At 47.6% G+C, this 18,125-nt stretch overlaps 1 protein-coding gene across 1 annotated transcript in view; it reads right to left on the bottom strand.

Annotated features, from left to right (window-relative positions):
- The window catches only part of EBF4 (EBF family member 4), a 135,985-nt gene that overhangs the window by 32,715 nt on the left and 85,145 nt on the right, over positions 1–18,125 (bottom strand). Inside the window, exons 8-11 of the mRNA XM_054989982.1 lie at positions 13,126–13,243; positions 10,635–10,768; positions 8,923–9,049; positions 832–920 (exon numbers count right to left, since the gene is read on the bottom strand). Coding sequence (XP_054845957.1) covers positions 832–920; positions 8,923–9,049; positions 10,635–10,768; positions 13,126–13,243 — 468 coding nt within the window. The remainder of the gene's footprint in view (positions 1–831; positions 921–8,922; positions 9,050–10,634; positions 10,769–13,125; positions 13,244–18,125) is intronic.

Raw genomic sequence — 18,125 nt, 5'->3', positions numbered from 1 at the left:
CCATTTTCAAGAGGTTCCGGAACTCTGTTCCACCACGTTCCCGCTGAAAAAAAGCCCTGCTTGCATGTAAAGAGATGGCCACAAAGGGACACCCGGACACAGATATTGCATTACGGAAAAAACTGCTCTGAGCTGAAACCAGGGAAAGGTGATATACAAGAGTACCTTTAATAAATTAACCAATAAATGCATAAATATAAATGCATCCCTGGAACACTGAAAGTTGGGGTCACGCCTATCTGGTTTATAATAAAGAAGCACAGCTTGCGTTCCTCTCCTTTGTAACGCACACCTCCTGTTTCTGGAATGGAAACGTATGTTTCTTTTGAACCCATTCTGAAATATACATCCATAACAAACCTGAGTGTTTTATTTTTAACAGGTCATGCTGAAAAATGGCTTGTCCCACTGCACATTCTCATAGAATCATAGAGTTACAAACCATTTAGTCCAACCATGAAAAGACAAGATTCTCTGGAAAAGTCAATAATGCTAAGAAAAGTGGAAGGCAGTAGGAAAAAAGGAAGAGCTAAAAGGAGATGGCTGGGCTTAATAAAAGAAGCCATGTCCTCCAGTTTGCAGGATCCGAGCAAGTCTGTTAATGATGTTTTGGAGGTCTTTCATTCATAGGGCCACCATAGGTCAGAGGCAACTTGACCACAGATAAGTCACACATAACACACACACAGTCCAACCCCCTGCCCAATGCAGGAACAGCCTAAAGCATCCCCGACATTCTAACCTGATCTGACATGCAAGTGACCTCTTGCAAAGTAGATGTTGCTTGTTTTAATTGTTCCCACGATCTGGAATGAGCAGACAGGTCTTTACCTTGGGTAAACGTTCAGGGTCCCCAGGGTGTCGTGGGATCACTTTCTGCAATCGCTGGAACCCGTAGTCAATGGTTGGCTCATTCAGGGCTGGGGGTAAGAAGAAAAAGGGGGTTAGAGTCCAGTGGAAGAGGGTCATCGTGGGGGACTTAGTGTGCCAAAACTAGGGGAAGTTTGCCGCAAAGATTTAATCTGTCCACTGAGCCGTGGCTCTGATAACCAGGGCTGTGTACATTTCGGCACCAATACCACCAAACTGGGCATCGGCCATCCAGATGATTTCAATACCTAATTACCAAAATGGTTTGTAATCCTCAAGACTACGAAAATACTCTTGAGATTACCGGAGCCCAGATCTTAGAAGTCAAAGAATCCGGTCCAACACTTGGCATCAAATTTTGAAGTCATTTAAAAGTACAGAGATTTCTGCAGGATAAAAGTGTGGCGAGTAGCCCAGAGGCCTCAGGATTTCCTTCCCCTTCATGACCTCCAACTTTCTGCTGAGATTTTTGGATCCAAACTCTCGAGTACATCGTCGTTCTCAGCTGAAAGACCAGAACCTATCAAGAATTCTAACATGGTGGAACCCTTTTTTCAGGAACCTGTCTGCCCAGGAACCCCTTAATGCGGAAGAGTGTGCTGGGGAACGTTCTAAGAGGCACAATCGTCTCACATGGGGTATATCGGCTAGGCCTACCGGGCCTTCCTGCTAAACGGAAAAAGTCCTAGAAGGCTACAAACACATACAAGAGAAGACAATTCCTTCAAAGTGTGCATGGATTATAAGGGTTCGGCAAAACAAAGTAAAAAAATTCACAGCTCCTGGATAAATTCACACCAACCAGTGAGAGGAGACACAGCAATATAGCCAGATTACAAGACTGTGTCATAAGAAACAACTCAGAGAGATGCCTTGGTAGGAACGGGGACTAAACACTATGCTACTGGGTGCTGTCTACTGATGTGGATATGCACCTACTAGAGAGTTACCATGCTGCTAAACAGGCCAGGGAAATTAGTTACGCTTTGGTTTGATAGATTTCATATCTGTGATCGGCTTTATGCTTGTTTAAATTTTTTTCTGTTGCCAGTCCCTTTTGTCTCTGTTTCTCGGAATGTCCTATCTCTCATTCATTACTATACTTTGCTTAGTGAATGCCCCAGCGTTTGATCCTATTGTATTTTCACTCACACTGTGTAATCCGCCTTGGATCTCAGTGAGAAAAGCGGACTATAAACCAACCAACCAACCCAATCATAGTTTCTGCACCAGGGTTGCCAACTCTGGGTTGGGAGATCTCTGCAGATTTGGGGTGGAGCCTGGGAATGGTAGACTTGGGGGAGGAGATGGAGAGCACCCCCCCCAAAAAAAACCCTGCCTTTTTCTACAGGGGGGGCTGGTCTCTGCAGTCTGGAGATCAGCTGTAAATCTGGGAGAACTCCAGCCACCACCTGGAGGTTGGCCAACCTATCCTGCACAGATGTTACAAGGGGCAGGGTGTGTGTGTGTGGGGGGGAGGACAGCCGCAAGCAATATGAGGATGGGGCATGAGGACGCCATCCCTGCCTGCCTCTACCCTGCTGGGTGCTGCTTTCATAGTGGGGGGCACCTTCCCCGCCTCTAGGCGCAAGCACTCTCTACGCCGTCCAGTGCATCATCCCAGAAATTCAAAAGACGACAGGTATCTTTATCACCTGATGGCTGAAAAATGCCAGGGGTGATTTATACATGCTCATAAACCATCCCAGATCCACCACAGCGTGCCACCTCACAGACTCAGAGCCAAGGAGGGGAGGATGGACAATTGGGAGGTGGAGGGGAAGCAGGTTTCTAATCCCCATTTTAGTTCACTAACCCATTTGTTATCTCTCAGAAGACTGCTGCCATTCGCCTGTACGATGATTTAGCATTGAACTGTCATGGCTACCCTCCCAAAGAATCTTGGGAAATATCATTAGGTGAAGTTGTTCAGATTTGTAGAGATTCCTCCCTCACCCTCACAGAACTAAACTTCCAAGAGTTCTCGAGAGAGGGAGAAAGAATGAATCTCATACCCACTTGGGATACATTCTCACCTTACTCTACATCAAATTGGGGGTATTTTTAATTTTTTACTTCATTTATACTTCGCTTTCCTCCACAAAGGGGACCCAAAGTGGCTTAAATTGTTTTCCTCTCCTCAGTTTTATCCTACGTGTATCTATGAGTTCCAGGGGGAGAAGAAGGGAAAATATATATTTTTCAAATGAGACAATCCAGATATCAGAAGGGAGTCTTTGGCAGCAAAAAGAGGGATCTTGCGGCTCCTTAAAAGGGCTACCACGATTTTGTTGTAGCATAAACTTTCATGGACTAGGATCCAGCTTTAGTCTATGAAAATTTATACCGGAATAACATTTCGTTTGCCTTTAAGAGGCCACAAGACTGCTGTTCATTGTTTTGAGAAATCAAAGTCGGGATGCGCAACAGCCTAACTCGCTTCTGCAAATTTGCTAAATCAATCGCTTTTGACTCCATCCGCTCGGCAGACAAGACCCTCTTTATCTTCTTTTTCTTCATTCTTTTTTTAAAACCGAAACTCACACAGAGAGCCCTCATTGGCAAAAATGCCGAAGCTGAGCTGGTTACCTTCCACCCGCTGTCTAGATAACAGTGTTAGCAAGACTAAGCGTACGCCTCTCTTCCTCACCTTTCCCTCTTCTGCCCCTCTCCCCCTTCATACTTCTCCCCCTGCCCCATCTCCATCCCACACAGTGTCAATCCGGGATGCCCCCTAACCTGCCTGTCATCTAGCAAGCCTGCGGCCCCTCCCTCATCCCCCAGATTGGCGCTTCATTACTGTGCTGAGATGAAGATAGATTGCCCGATTTAGCGTAAACATATGCTGCAGACCCCAGTTCTGGGCAGCCTTCGTGCGCCAGTAATGGGTATTGATTTTCTCCCTGCTCCCCCTGGCAGACTTTTCACAGGCCAGAGCACACAAGATTATCCATGCAAGAAGGGGGACGGGGACACAATAGCGCCATGAGGTTGTGCCCTGGGGAAGGCTGAAGAGGGGACAGAGATGGCCTTGAGATCTCCACCGTATTCTACCCCAGTCAAATTCTCTGCCTCTGCTCAGGTGCATGAAGGCGGTGGGGTAGCGGGCTGAGCACAGCTGCCCAAATCCTTGGGTACAGGGTGATTTATACGGCTGGTCTGGGGTGTCCATTTTTGGTTCAGGGCGTAACCACCAATATGTGTACAGGTACCCACTCAGGCGCTCCCACCATCAGGTTCCTTCCCTGAATATTCTGCTTCTTCCAAAGGGGGAAAAATTCTCTGTCTTTTAATTTGGGAGCTATAATAACTCACAAGAAATATTCGCAAGCAATGGCTCTGTGAGCTGTTATGGGGCTGAGAAGATACAGCCCGCGGTGAGAGCTAAACCGAGCTTCCACGCTCAAGGGAAGTCTACCACTGAGCTTCAAAGGCCAGTGCTGGACTTCTTGTGGGCATCTGGTAGGCTGCTGGGAAGAGAGGGTGTTTTGGCCTGACCCAGCAAACAAAACTTGGCTGGGCGGGGAGCAAAAATATTGAGACGGATTTGCCCTCTGTCTGTTAGCTGTATGATAACTGAACCCCTTTCCGAGTTCCAAAAGTCTTGGCTTTCAGTTTTTGCTGACTTACGGGGACCTCTGAGCTGATGCTCATCCCCCCCCCCCCCGGACTGTTCTGCTTGCAAGCCCGTTCTTGGGGGCTGCCCCCATTTTCAAGAGCAAGGAAAGGTACACAGTTGACAGGGATCTGTGGGGCCAACTCTTTGGCTGATCCCCAACAAGCAATTTGTGCTGACTCTTTGGAGGTTAATATTAGGCAAGATAGCCATGCAAGAATACCTCAGTTGCACTTCTTGTATTCACCTGTATCTAGGGTTGTCAACTCTAGCTTGGAAAATTCCTGGGGACTTTGGGGATGGAGCCTAGAGAGGGTGGGGTTTGGGGACGGGAGGGCCTTCAGCAGGATATAACTCCATAGAGTCCCCCCTCCAAAGCAGCCATTTTCTCCAGGAGAACTGATCTCTGTCACCTGGAGCTGAGTTGTAATTCCAGGAGATCTTCCACCTGGAGGTCAGCAAGTCGAGGCACACAGCAGGAGTTTCCAGGGATCTGCTGGGGCTACAACTTGGTGGACCCCCCCCCCCCTACACAATTTGTACAGGCCATTACTGAGATCAGTAACAGGCAAAGGCAAGGAAGAATTCCTCAGCTGTGCCTCCTATATTCACCTGTATCTGCTGCTGTAGCACAGTGGTTAAATGGTTTGGTCGTGAATCAGCACTCTACTGGTTCGAATCCCACTACTGCCATGAACTCAGTAAGTGGCCTTGGGCCAGCCCCAGCTCCCCAGCTGTATCGTGGGGATAATAATAACACTAACTTGTTCACCGCTCTGGGTGAGGCACTAATCTGTCTAGAAGAGCGGTATATAAGCGCAGTTATTATTATTATTATCTTTGCCAAATCAAGCTGCTCACCACCGTGTGTTAGATTAGCCAGCTCAAGGACACACACACCACAAATAAAACAGCCTGCTAGCAAGCGCTTCCTCCCTCTGGTCTCTCCTACCTTTGCTTCCCAACTGGCACCCCCAGTCCTAGAGCATCCCATGTACTATGCAAGCCCCTGCTGGCCCTTCACAGGGCGCCTGCACCAAGCAGCGGGTGCGTGTCTTCTGCGCGTGTTCTACCGAAATGCTGCGAACTCTGCACACTTGCAGTCATTTCTTAGTCAGACATTTGGAATTTCTTTCAGGTGCTGTTTTGCAAGTTCCGCACCGGGACTACAACTTTTGAGGCACAAGCAACCCAGTTTGGATTAGGATCATGGCACGGTGGGGAGAGGTTGCTTAAATCTTCTCCTCAACACCCTTGTTCTTATCGGAAATTGCCCTATTTGTCCTGGATAGGGCAGCGTGTCCCGATCCAAATGGAGCCCTAAAAATCTCAGGTTTGTGTTCCCAGTAGGGAACCCACAAAACAGCAATGGCTGGCTGACAAATTTCATCTATTTATTCATTTAAAGCATTTAAAGAAATGTTTAAATGAACATTTTCTACCCACGACATTTGAGGTGGCTTGCTGCAAACAAAAAATTACATAAAAAGACCTCAATTTAAAATCACAATTTAAAACTACCAATAAGTAGCAAAACTAATCAAATGTCACTCTAAATAAAACCATCTTTAGCTGCTTCCTAAACATTGATAGTGAAGGGCCAGGTGCACCACCGTGGGAAGGTTGTTATGTAATTGTGGGGCTGTCACCAAAAAGGCCCTTCTCATGTACCCACCAAATGAGCTTCTCTAGTAAAAGTTGTAACTTGGGTGGGATCTTAATTCCTGGGCAAGAACAGATGGGAGAAGACAATTCTTCAGACACCCCAGTCCCAAGCCATGTAGGGCTTTAAAAATCAAAACCAACATCTTGAATGGGGTTTGGGAATGGAAGAATAACTAGCGTAATTGCTACAGTATAGGAGTCACGTATTCCGGTAACTGGCTCCAGCCAGCAGCTTAGCTGCAGCATTCTGCTCTAGCTGCAGCTTCCGAACACTCTTCAAGGGTTGCCCCTGAACAGTCCAATCTAGATGTAACTAAAGCACAGATCACTACAGCTAGATGGGATTGAACCAGGAATGGACACAGCTGATCCATCAACCGAAGCTTGGCAAAAGCACTCCAAACCACTGAAGCCATGCAAAGCCGCCAAAGATCTCAAGTTTCTAGTTCCTAAGGCTTTCTGAACATGTGAAACTGCTTGCTGCAGTTTGGGCAGGCAGAGGAGAGCTGAGGTGGAGGGGGGAGGGACTGGATTCAGGATCCCATTTAACTTGGGCATGCCTAGCAAAAGCTGAAGCAATCAGGAAAAAAGAAACCAGGCAAACGTACGCCAATTCATATCATTGCATTAAGGCAAAGCATTTAGCATTGCTTGATGTGGAATAGGGGCTAATTTGGTGCACAACTCTGGACTTTTGAGGAGGGGCGAAGATTAAATCTAGCATATGGCAGTTTCCCTGTACTTTTTGTTGAGGCTGAAATGGAATGTGCTTAAAGAGGTATTTTGGAAAAAACAGGAATGTGGCATCATGCTAGTGCAAAGTCTGCCGTGCGGGTTTTGCACCCAGTACTGCCTTGGGAGAGACACGCAGGGGAAAGACAGAGAGTGGAGTGGCTGAACCCTTCAGTTATGCACAAGGGGAAGGGAGAATAATGGGTGTGTTGGGGGGAGGGTGCGCATCACTGCTTCTACCCCCCCCCCGCCCCATCCCACAGCTTCATCCCCTATCAAGCGACTGGCCTTCATGGTGGGAGCAAAAATCCAGGCATTTCCTTTTTCAAGGCACCCAGATGGAGAGAAGCAGGCCCCCAACACCTACCCCCCTCCCTTTCTCTTTCCTAATTGTAGCCGTATCTCTAGTTGGATCAGCTCCCCTTCCCTTAAGCTGGTAATGGTCTTTGCAGAAGCAGCATGAAGGGAGAGGCAGCAAGGGGGGGGGCTCTATCAATTGCCCTCTCCCCACCCCCCACGGAGGCTTCTTTGCTGCATGTCGATATACATAGATAATTCATGAGCTGGAAATGGAGAACTGTGGGGGAAGGGAGGAGAGAAGGATCTCCCCCCCCCTCCTCAATCAGGATGGCTGAAAGATCAGAGAGGCTTGGTCCTGCTCCGCCACCCCCAAGAGAGTTGTAAGCAAAGTGTGGAAACAGCCCCCCACGCTCCCTAGAGGGCCCTTCCAACTCTACGATTCTATGATTCCTCTTGGAAGACAGTAAAGAGTCCAGCAGCACCTTTAAGACGAACCAACGTTATTGTAGCATAAGCTTTCGAGAACCACAGCTCTCTTTGTCAGATGCCTCTGATGAAGAGAGCTGTGGCTCTTAAAAGCTTATGCTACAATAAAGTTGGTTTGTCTTAAAGGTGCTATTGGACTCTTTACTATTTTGCTACAACAGACTAACACGGCTAACTCCTCTAGATCTTGGAAGACAGTTTCAGGTGGGCAGCTGTTTTGGTCTGCAGTCGCAGAGCAAGATCCCAAAAATGCACTTTCTTCCACAAACAAGATCAGGGTCCAATAGCGCCGTAAACACCAACTAGATTTTCGAGGTATGAGTTTTCGAGAGTCAAAGGGAGCTTTGACTCTGATGAAGGGAGATTTGATGTTCACAATTTTCATCCCCAAATTTGATGTTCACAAGTTTCTAGCCCTGATGGCTTGAAAGCCACAGCGAAATTACGGAAGTTCTGGGAAGATTCTTGTGTATGTGTTGGGGGAGGGTTTCAGTTCCTGACTTAAGGTCCTTCCCCCCCCCCCTGCCCCAAGAAGAGAAGCAGTAGAATTTAGGATGCAAAATAAGCCACTAGTTGCCTCTTTGCATATGTTCTAGTTTGTCACAGAATTCAGGTGTTCTAGGTGCAGACCTGGAGTTACAGAATTTGCAGAATTATTTTAGCATGAAGTTCAACGGCACAGAGAGTAACTCCAACTGACTCAAACAAATGGACTGAGGGCCCTGCTTCTCCCCCCACCCCAGTTTGCCCCAGGATGAGATTTCCTCCTGGCAGGAAGAGATTGATGGCTTGGCAAAAGTCTTGCTGGCAGTCTACATCTGGGGGCACGCATGTGGCCTCCATCTCCCCCTCAAAGATGCCCTGTTGTAAAATTAGTCGCTGACCAGCAGTGCCTGCCTGCCTGCTTTCCTTCCTTCCTTCCATTTATGGTTCTGTAAAAATGAAATTAACAAACCCTCTAAGAAGTGATTTCCGCCGGCTCTATGTAGCGAGGTGAAATTGACAGAGTATTTGGCTCTGTCTTTTTAAACTACATTTCCCGGCTAACAGTGTGTGTCCCTACACTTGAGCATCCTTGTATAAGATGTCTCATGTAGAGAGACTCTATGTCTCCTGTCGTTTCAGAGCTCACTTGAAAGCTCCACAGAATACACTCGATTGTTCCAAAGTGGGGCCCAGAAGACTCACGGCCACGCTGGATTGTGATTCCGCTGGACGGCCAAGGCATTCTCCCATTCCCGGCCTCCCCTTACCTGTGTAGACGAAGCGTCCGGGCGCCCCTTTGCAGAACTGCTTGGACTTGTAGGACAGCGTCACCTCTACCACCCCGGGGATGTGCCGTGGGGGCGTCTGTACACGGATTGCATGCGGCGTGATGAGCTGCCAGAAAAGAGGGGAAGAAAGCAGTTCGATGAACATCTGCTAGAAGGAAGGCAATGGTGGAAGGAGGCAGTGCTGGAGGTCATATGCCTTGTACCGAATCAGATCTTCGGTGAGCCCAGGACTCTGCATGGCGTTGACTCTCCAGGGTCTTCGGCACAGACCAGTCTTCCCCAGTCACTGCCAGTTGAGACCCAGTTAACAGGAGAAGGCAGAGACTGAACCAAGACCTTCTGCATGCCGAGGCACGGCCCCACCCTGTGGCAAACTTATTTCATTTATTTATCAAAATATTCATATCTTGCTTTCCCACTGTGGATTAAGGCGGCTTACAATTCGAAATTGAAACCATCCATAGTAAAAAAACAACAACAACCCAACACCCCGTTACCCAGAAAATGCCTGCAGCTCAAAGCCCATTAAAAGCCCTACAAATGAAACAGCCTTACAGAACCTCTTAAAAATGTCAAAAGATGTCACCCTCCTTGCCTCCTTGGGGAGCCTGTTCCAAAAAATGGGAGCTGCTATGGGAAAAGAATGGGAACCGGTAGGTGCCAAGGAGACAGCAAGGAACTAGCAGACGGGGGGGGGGCATCACTGGTGCCCCAGGAATATGGGAACGGGCATTTAGCGTTGCGGGTCCTTGGCCATGAAGGACTTTAAAGCCAGCACTGTGCATCTGGAAACTCGGAAACAAATCGGCAGCCAACGTAGCTGCTTTGCAACAGGAGAGCAGCGTTCCGTCAGCGACTCCCTGAAAACTAGCAGGCTGCCGCATCGGAACCGCTTGCGTTTTCTTTTGCTCCTCGGCCGCTGCATCTCCCAGAGGCTTGAACTGTTCTATCGCCAGGGCCACTCACTCCTGCGTCCTCCCGGGGCCCTCACACATCCTGGCCTGATTTCTATTGCAAGCCTAATGCGCTCGAGACAATTTTTTCGAGTGATTGAGGATGCTGCTTGCAACTTGCAATCAAATGGCCGTTCGATCACAGGCGTGATTGCGCCTCCTCTGCTGAGATGCACACACACACAGTTACTAAGTGTTATTCCTGAGACCAGAGGGAGACGGGCAAGCAGGCAGGCGCCCCTCCACTGTGCATGGACCCAGGTGCAGAGTGGCTTCTCCGAGACCACTTTTAATTATATTTATATTTGTTGCTGGAAGCAGCTTTGGCTGAAAGGTGGGGTAAAAAGGCAGTCAATAATTCAATAGCTTGCCCTGACCTGGATAGCCCAGGTGAGCCTGATCTCATAAGCTAAGCAGGGTCAGCCTTGGTTAGTAATTGGATGGGAGACCTCTAACAAGGACCAGGGCTGCAGAGGCAGGCAGTGGCAAACCACCACGGTTAATCTCTTGCCATGATAGCCCCACCAGGGGTCGCCGTAAGTCAGCTAGGACTTGAGGGCATTCTCCACCACCAAGTCAGTAGTTCAGTTGCTACAACTTCTCTCGAAGAATCTGGGGGACTGGCATTTGAGGAGGGTGCAGGCTGTGATTTGTTAGCCCCCTCTCTGACTACAATTCCCAGGACCCCCTGAAGAGAAGAACAGGTGCCCCGCTGTGGACGTTCCCTTGGAGACCCACCTCGCTCCACACCAGCATGGTGCCGAAGACCACCTGCAGCCCATCAAAGAAGTTGTCCCCGATCACAATGACGGTGGCGCCTCCCGTGGTCCAGCCTTCACTGGGGCTGATGGCTTTGATGCAGGGGGTGGCAGCTTCAGATGCGGAGGGGAGAGACAAGGCAGAGCATCAAGGACCGGGGCGAATGAGCACAGTGGGGAGAGGCTGGGGGGGTCCGCCAGACACGGATGGTGGGGAGGGAGACTTGGGGAAAAACAGGGGAGTGATGCGTAATGGAGGGAACAAGATACAAAACAGGCATCGTGATAGCTTCGGAGCGGCACAGAACTCTTCATCAGGCAGAGGGAGGGAAGTGTGCAGGGTGTGCACAAGGAAGCGGCGTTTCCTCCCTTCCTTTGGAACTGGGGGCTAGAGCAAGATTCGAGTGTCTAAGAGACATGTGGTGTAGACTAGGGCGATTTGAACTCAGGTTCAAATCCCCACTAAACCAAGAAGCTTGGTGGGCTACTTGCCTGCTCTGTGTCTAACCTACTTCACAGGGCTGTTGTGAGGATAAAAAAAAGGGAACACCGTAGATGCCTGGAGCTCCCAGAAGGAGAGATGGGAGGGGATGTAGTAATTAAACGCGGCATAAGATCAAGGGCCGGTATCACCAGAACGCATGTTGCATGTCAGACTTTCTCTGCAAGTAGAATGCTAGCACATAAGGCAGCAAGAGGAGTTCCAGCGGCTTATTATGGAGTGCTTTGCTGGGTGCTGCTGGAGGTGACTGGGATGGGCTGAAATTCTTGTCCTCTAAAGACTGGGAGGCAGCCACAGAGACAGGCATGTTCAGTCGCCACCATGCAAGCACGTGGTCACTGGCTGCACAGCTGTCCTCAATGGCATCAGCAGCCACTGCCAGGGGTGGCTAGCCAATCAGCTTCCGCTTGGAGATAGCTAGGTAAAAGCCTTCTCCATGAAGTGCTAGCTTTCTATACACAGGAATGGTAGTCTAATGTTTGCCATGTTTTAAACACATGGCCAGATGAGTGTTCTCACACTAAAATATAGGGCCTGCAAGATGGAGCTGTTCCACTGGGCCTCTGACTAGGGGCCAGCATTTTCTCCCCTCTTCTGACCGCCACACCCTCCTTTTGCAGCCACCTTGGAGTTACATCATGGCGGTGCCCGTGGTTTACGGTGACTCTGTAGTGGTCTGATTTGTTTGGTGGTGCCTGGATTTTTATGCTGTTTGTATTAATGTATATTAATATTGGATTTTATTCTATTTGCAATAATGTTTTATTGTATTTTAACAATATATTTTGTTGGAAACCGCCCTGAGCCCGCTTGCGGGAAGGGTGGGATATAAATCGAATTAAATAAATAAATAAATAAATAAATAAATAAATAAATAAATAAATAAATAAAAATAACAGCCGAGATCTCAGTAGCTCCTGAATCATAACAATTGCATCGACAGAGATGACACTGAATTTTCTACTAATATTACTAAAATTCTCATTGCTGTGGATAGACTCTAGTATCAAATCTGAGCTATCAAAGTAGCAGGCATATAGACTATAGCATTATCAGACGGGGTCCACCAATTTAAGCCATCATCTCTCTTCGAGACTTTCAATCATTTCATCAAAATGTAAGCATATGTGCATATTGGCATACCTTAATAAAGTTTGCAGTCTTAAGCAGAGTTACGCCAGTCTAAGTCCATTGAAACCAGTGGACGTACACTGGCATAGCTCTTCTTAGGATTGCACAAAGAGGCCCCTATTTAAGATAACGGGGCGGAGGAGTCGTTGCCAATGCTATGCCCCCAAACTATTGCTCATTGTTAGAAAGAAATATTTCCCTTTTTCATTCCCTATCACAGTAACACCCCAAAATGTCCCAAACGCCAAATAAGGTGTCCTTCGTTCTCAGCCCATGAATTTGAAATTTCCCGCACTGTCTAAAATTGGTCCCCGCTGACTAAGCAATCAAATTTAGCTGATTAATTTTCTGATTAAACTAATTAAACATTGCACCCTTGTGAGAAAGGGAGATTCTTTAATGAGTGAGGCTTTCAGGGAGACTTTGGAAAGCGCACAGACGCATGATGGGGGCAAGACTACAGGGAGGAGGACATATACAGCACCCTGGCTGATGAGCTTCCACAGTTATTTGAGTAGTTATCGCAGTTACCAGAGGATGAACTAGAGTGGACAGACTGTTCCTTGAGCGAGCAAAGAGTTCACGGGATAGGAAAATTCAAGGAGAATTAGTCGATCAACAGCTATTAACCAGGATAAATACATAGAACCTCCACGCACAGGAGAAGTGTATCTATGAATACCTGTACAGGTGAACCATGACACAGGAAAGCCCCTGCATTCATGCCCTGCTTGTGAACTTTCAAAGGTATCTAGCTGGATGCTGTCAGAAACCGGATGCTGGATGAGATGGGCCCCGATCCCTCAGGATCCATCCTGCATTCTTAAAAGGAGCCTACCTTCCGAGGGGTCCAACCTCCGTGCCCGACGCCCGTGCTTGGAATTATTGTGGACAAACATGTTATCAGAAACCGCAAGGACATGGCCGTCTACATTCACTGTTGTTGACACGACGACCTGAAGGGACAAGAGGTCAGGGATGTGCTAAACAATCCGGATTGAAATGGACCCACGATCTTGCGCCTTGATGCTGTACAGCCCAGGTTGTTTCACCAGTAAGGGGGGGGGGGGCTCTGCACTGTGCCACAGAACCTCTATGGTATAATAATAACAACATTTGATTTATATACCGCCCTTCAGGACAACTTAACACCCACTCACAGAGGTTTACAAAGTATGTCATTATTATCCCCACAAGAACAAACACCCTGTGAGGTGGGTGGGGGTGAGAGAGCTCTGAGAGAGCTGTGACTAGCCCAAGGTCACCCAGCTGGCTTCAAACGGAGGAGTGGGGAATCAAAGCTGCTTCTCCAGATTGGAGTCCTGCGCACTTAACCACTACACCAAACTGGCTCTTCAAAGTTTCGACTGATTTACGGCTCATCTCCTCTGACATCTAAGGACCAAACCGCATGTGACACCAGGGAGTGGCAACTTTGTATTGCAGCAGGATTTGAGTCCCGTGGCACCTTAAAGACCAACAAGATTTTCAGGGTGTAAACTTTTGAGAGTCATAGCTCCCTTCTTCAGACACCAGTCCAGTCTTACACCCTGAATATCTTGTTAGTCTCTATGGTGCCACTGGACTCAAATCCTACTCTGCCACTGCACGTCGACACAGCTACCCACCTGAACGTTTCTATTGGCATTTCTTTTTTAATTTATTTTTTAAAATTTATTTATATCATTTATAGTCCGCCTTTCTCACTGAGACTCAAGGCAGATTACATAGTGTGAGATTAGTACAATCAGTGGCAAGGACAAGGGCAGGCATTTCCATACAGTGTCAAGGACATTTCCATAAACAATGTCACGGGGTAAATGAATACAAGTTTACAAAGCAAGAGTCCAATACAAAGTTAAAGAAATGCTGAAACATCAATTCTAGGACTGTCATTAAACAACATGAAGCACAGGTAGTATATAGGAGTACATATTCAAAGCAACAGATAATATGTAAAGCAACATAATGGTGAAGTCTATGGTTCCTAACTCATTAGCAAAACCTCTGAGACCCGCTCCCTACAATAGAGCTCTCCTATCTGAGGAAAAAGCCCTTTTTGAATAATTCTGTTTTGTATTGTTTGCGGAAAGCTAGGAGAGTGGGGGCTCTCCTGACCTCCTCAGGTAAGCCGTTCCACAGGGCAGGGGCCACCACATAGAAAGCCCGGGTATGGGCTGCTGTTGGTTTTGCCCATGTGCAGGGTGGCACCTGCAAGATGTTTTTGATGAAAACAAAAGAGAAGTCTTGTGGCAACGTTTATTCCAGTATAAAGAAACTCCTTTACTGAATAACTTTTCTGATGGCTTGTTTGTAAGAAGCTATATAAGACAGAGGGCAGACCTTGCGTGGTATGCATTGTCAGAAATATCTGCGGTGCCTCAGTTTATTTGGTTCTCTAAACTCTAATAAACTTTCTTTTATTTTGCCAATATTTCTGCCTTGCTTAATGGGGTGCTGAGTGCAACACTGGGGTCTCCCTAAATTGGGAGGCTGGTGAATTCCCCTCACTGTCATTTTGTAGTAAAATGAGGTAAAGGAATTTCTTTCTGCTGTATCTGAAGATATGAGCTCGGTTTCACGGAAGGTCATACTGGAATAAATGCTGCCGGTCTTTAAGGTGCTGCTGGACTTCCATTTTGTTTTGCTGTAATATGGCTATTCCACAGTTTGGGGTTTTCTTCCTGCAAAAAGCAGATGTGATCTTGAGTGGAGGAAGATGAAGGGGAGCTTTTCCCTAGGGCTGTTTCCCCATGCAACCCCTGCCCGTCCTCGTCCCCGCCCCTGTGAGATGGGAAGGCCTGCTCAACCCTCCCCCTGGCTGCTTTTCCCTCAAGATCACCCCTCCCCAAGTTGTTTTTCTTCTTCTGTCCCTGGGAAAATAAAGAGATCCTCGTTTTGATGGAAGTATGAAGAAGTTATGCAAAATTAGGGAAGCAAAAAATACAGGGAAAAAAGACGTTAGGAAGGGGAACGGAGAAGGCTCAAGGGCTCGCGCATCTGTGGGGGCATGATACTGCAAAATCACAGAATGGTGCCTCCGTTGGCATTGCTTGCATCCCTTTACTGGTTGCTACCTTAGCTAGATGCCATGCACAGATGGCCATCCTCATCTTGAGGTCTAGCAACACCCCCACTGCTACTCAGAGAGAGTCACAGCCAAGAGTGACTTCCAGTGCAGAACCAGAATTTCAGGGTGTGACTCTCACATTAATATCTTACTCCTCTGGCCGTAAGCAGGATGCTGCCACACAGGGAGTAAGCAGGAGCACGGAGATGCGTTGGCCTCCTGCTTATAGGCTTGGGAGGGGGGCACAATCTGGCTGGGAGCTGCATGAAACTCGATGCTGGAGTGGGTGAACCAGCACTCTGCTTGCGATTTACTCTTGTTCTGCAAAGGGTGTCTGTCTCATGGGCACCAGTGTTTTCTTAGCTTTATGGGAGGGAAGGAAGGAACAGTTTTGGAAGGAAGGAAGGAACAGTTTTAGAAGCAAGCAAGCAAGCAAGCAAGCAAGCAAGCAAGCAAGGAAGGAAGGAAGGAAGGAAGGAAGGAAGGAAGGAAGGAAGGAAGGAAGGAAGGAAGGAAGGAAGGAAGGAAGGAAGGAAGGAAGGAAGGAAGGAAGGAAGGAAGGAACACTTTTAGGTATTTTAGCTCCAGGGCTTGGACTCTCAAAAGTTTACACCCTGAAAATCTTGTTGGTTTCAAAGGCGTTACTGGACTCAAACCCAATGGATGTAACTGAAATCCTTCTACTTGCCTACTCAGGGGAGTTTAGTCGTGGTGAAGTATTGCTGCTTCCGAAGAGAAGGTTGGCTTACATTAATGTTTGAAGATCTCGCCTCTTGTCAGCCATAGGAATGGAGGGGAGGCTCTCCAGCCATGGGGAAAAAAACCTCTTAGTACCGGCTGCCGAAAGCTTTCTCCCTTCTCTAAACAGCTAATAAACGCGGGAAGGGCTTGATTCTATGTGGACCTTCTTTAAGAGGGCAACGTGTGAATTTTAATGTATTATTGATTCGTTTGCTATCAATGTACCGGGCACTTCACAAAGTTTACGAAGCACGTAAGCGGGTCTGGTGCTGAACTCTGCCAGAGAGCTATACAGAGCTCTCTGCGGTCTTTGTGTAAGCCAATAAATCAGCTCCCCCCCCCAACAAAAGCAGACCCCATGAAGATTACAACCTGAACGTAGACAGGGAGGAAGTCAAAAGAGTGAAAAGGAGGGAGGCACCAGTTTGCAAATGTGCTCCTGTGCATGAAATAGATACTTGGGTGGGGGGAGGTCTGAGGGGTAAGTCTGAGTTTCTCATCCTGGTATGCTTTGGACTCAAAAAACCCATTTCAAGTTTTCTTCTCCTTTGTGGAAATCTTTCTTTTTATTCTCTGCTCTTACGACTAAAGTCTTGAGCATCAAAAATACAGAAGAACAGGAAAAAAAAACAATTATAATGATAACTGCAAAAATGATAATAATAACGACAGATATAACCCGCACGGCTGGCACACTGAGTTGTCCAGATCTGGCTGTCTATTAGATTTGACTACATAGGAAAAGAATCTGGCTACTGCCAAAGGAATATTATGATCACTTCCGGCCAAAAACATCTGTAACTTGTGTTGGGCTGGGACACAGGCCCTTTACAAAGGGAGAGACAAACATGGACTTTTGGACAATCCAATAAACAGTGGAGCAAAGTGTCAAGGCTCCCTGTATCACAGCTGCAAAGTCTATCAGCTAATAGATCCTTCCAAAATGGCCAGATAGTTCTGTAACTGGGATTGAATTAAGACGAGCCGACATAAAGGCTCGTCGGCACTTAAGGAACTTTGTGGAAATCAAATGCAGGAGCCTTCATTATCGCGCCCGTTTCTGTTTCCTCGTGCTGAATATCTCCCCCCAGTTAAATGTATGCAATCTTATTTCAGTATTAAATAAACATATATAATATACATCTGCTTCAGAATCACGTAAAAGAGACACACAGATTTGGAATGCCAGCAACAAAAATGGCTGAAAGAAGAAGGCTGGTAGCAATCCCATACCGGAGAGGGGACCCCAAAGGGGAATACTTGCAAGCAGGGCTCTTCTGGGGAAAGAGGGGGCGGAACTCCGCGGTCGAACTCAGGACCACACAATGACGTCACTTTGGGTCGGCTGGAACAAGGGGGGAGTTTTTTAAAGTTTAAATTGCCCTTGGCGAAAATGGTCACACGGCTGGTGGCCCCACCCCCTGATCTCCAGACAGAAGGGGGTTTAGATTACCCTCTGCTCTGTAGCATGGACGGCGATCTAAACTCCCCTTTGTCTGGAGATCAGGGGATGGGGCCACCGGCCATGTGACCATTTTCAAGAGGTGCCGGAACTCCGTCCCACCACGTTCCAGCTGAAAAAAAGCCCTGCTTACAAGTAAAACCCACATTTAAATCTCTGCACCTTTCTCCCTCCAACATTAGCCACAGAAGATCGAGAATTAGACAGATTCTTGGAGGATCGGTCTTTTAGCGGCTCCTAGCCATGGCTGATTCCGCACACGTTGGATAATGCACTTTCAATGCGCTTTATCAATCATTTGAAGTGGATTTTTTGTTCCGCACATGAAAAAATCCGTTCCAAATGATCAATAAAGAGGATTGGAAGTGCACTATCCAACGTGTGCGGAATCAGCCCATGGTGACTAAAGAGAGCCTCCACATTCAGAGGCAGTCTACCACTGAATACCAGTGCCAGGATGCAACCTCAGGAGAAGGCATTGGTTTTTCTACCCTGTTGTTTGCCCTCCAGGGTAACTGGCTGGCCACTGTGTGAGAGGGGATGCCAGACTAGACAGACTGCTGGT

This window comes from Eublepharis macularius, chromosome 10 (assembly GCF_028583425.1).
Source record: "Eublepharis macularius isolate TG4126 chromosome 10, MPM_Emac_v1.0, whole genome shotgun sequence".
In the NCBI taxonomy this organism is placed as follows: Eukaryota; Metazoa; Chordata; class Lepidosauria; order Squamata; family Eublepharidae; genus Eublepharis; species Eublepharis macularius.
The sequence above is the reverse complement of the archived record's forward strand: the minus strand, read 5'-3'. Positions and strand labels throughout refer to the sequence as shown.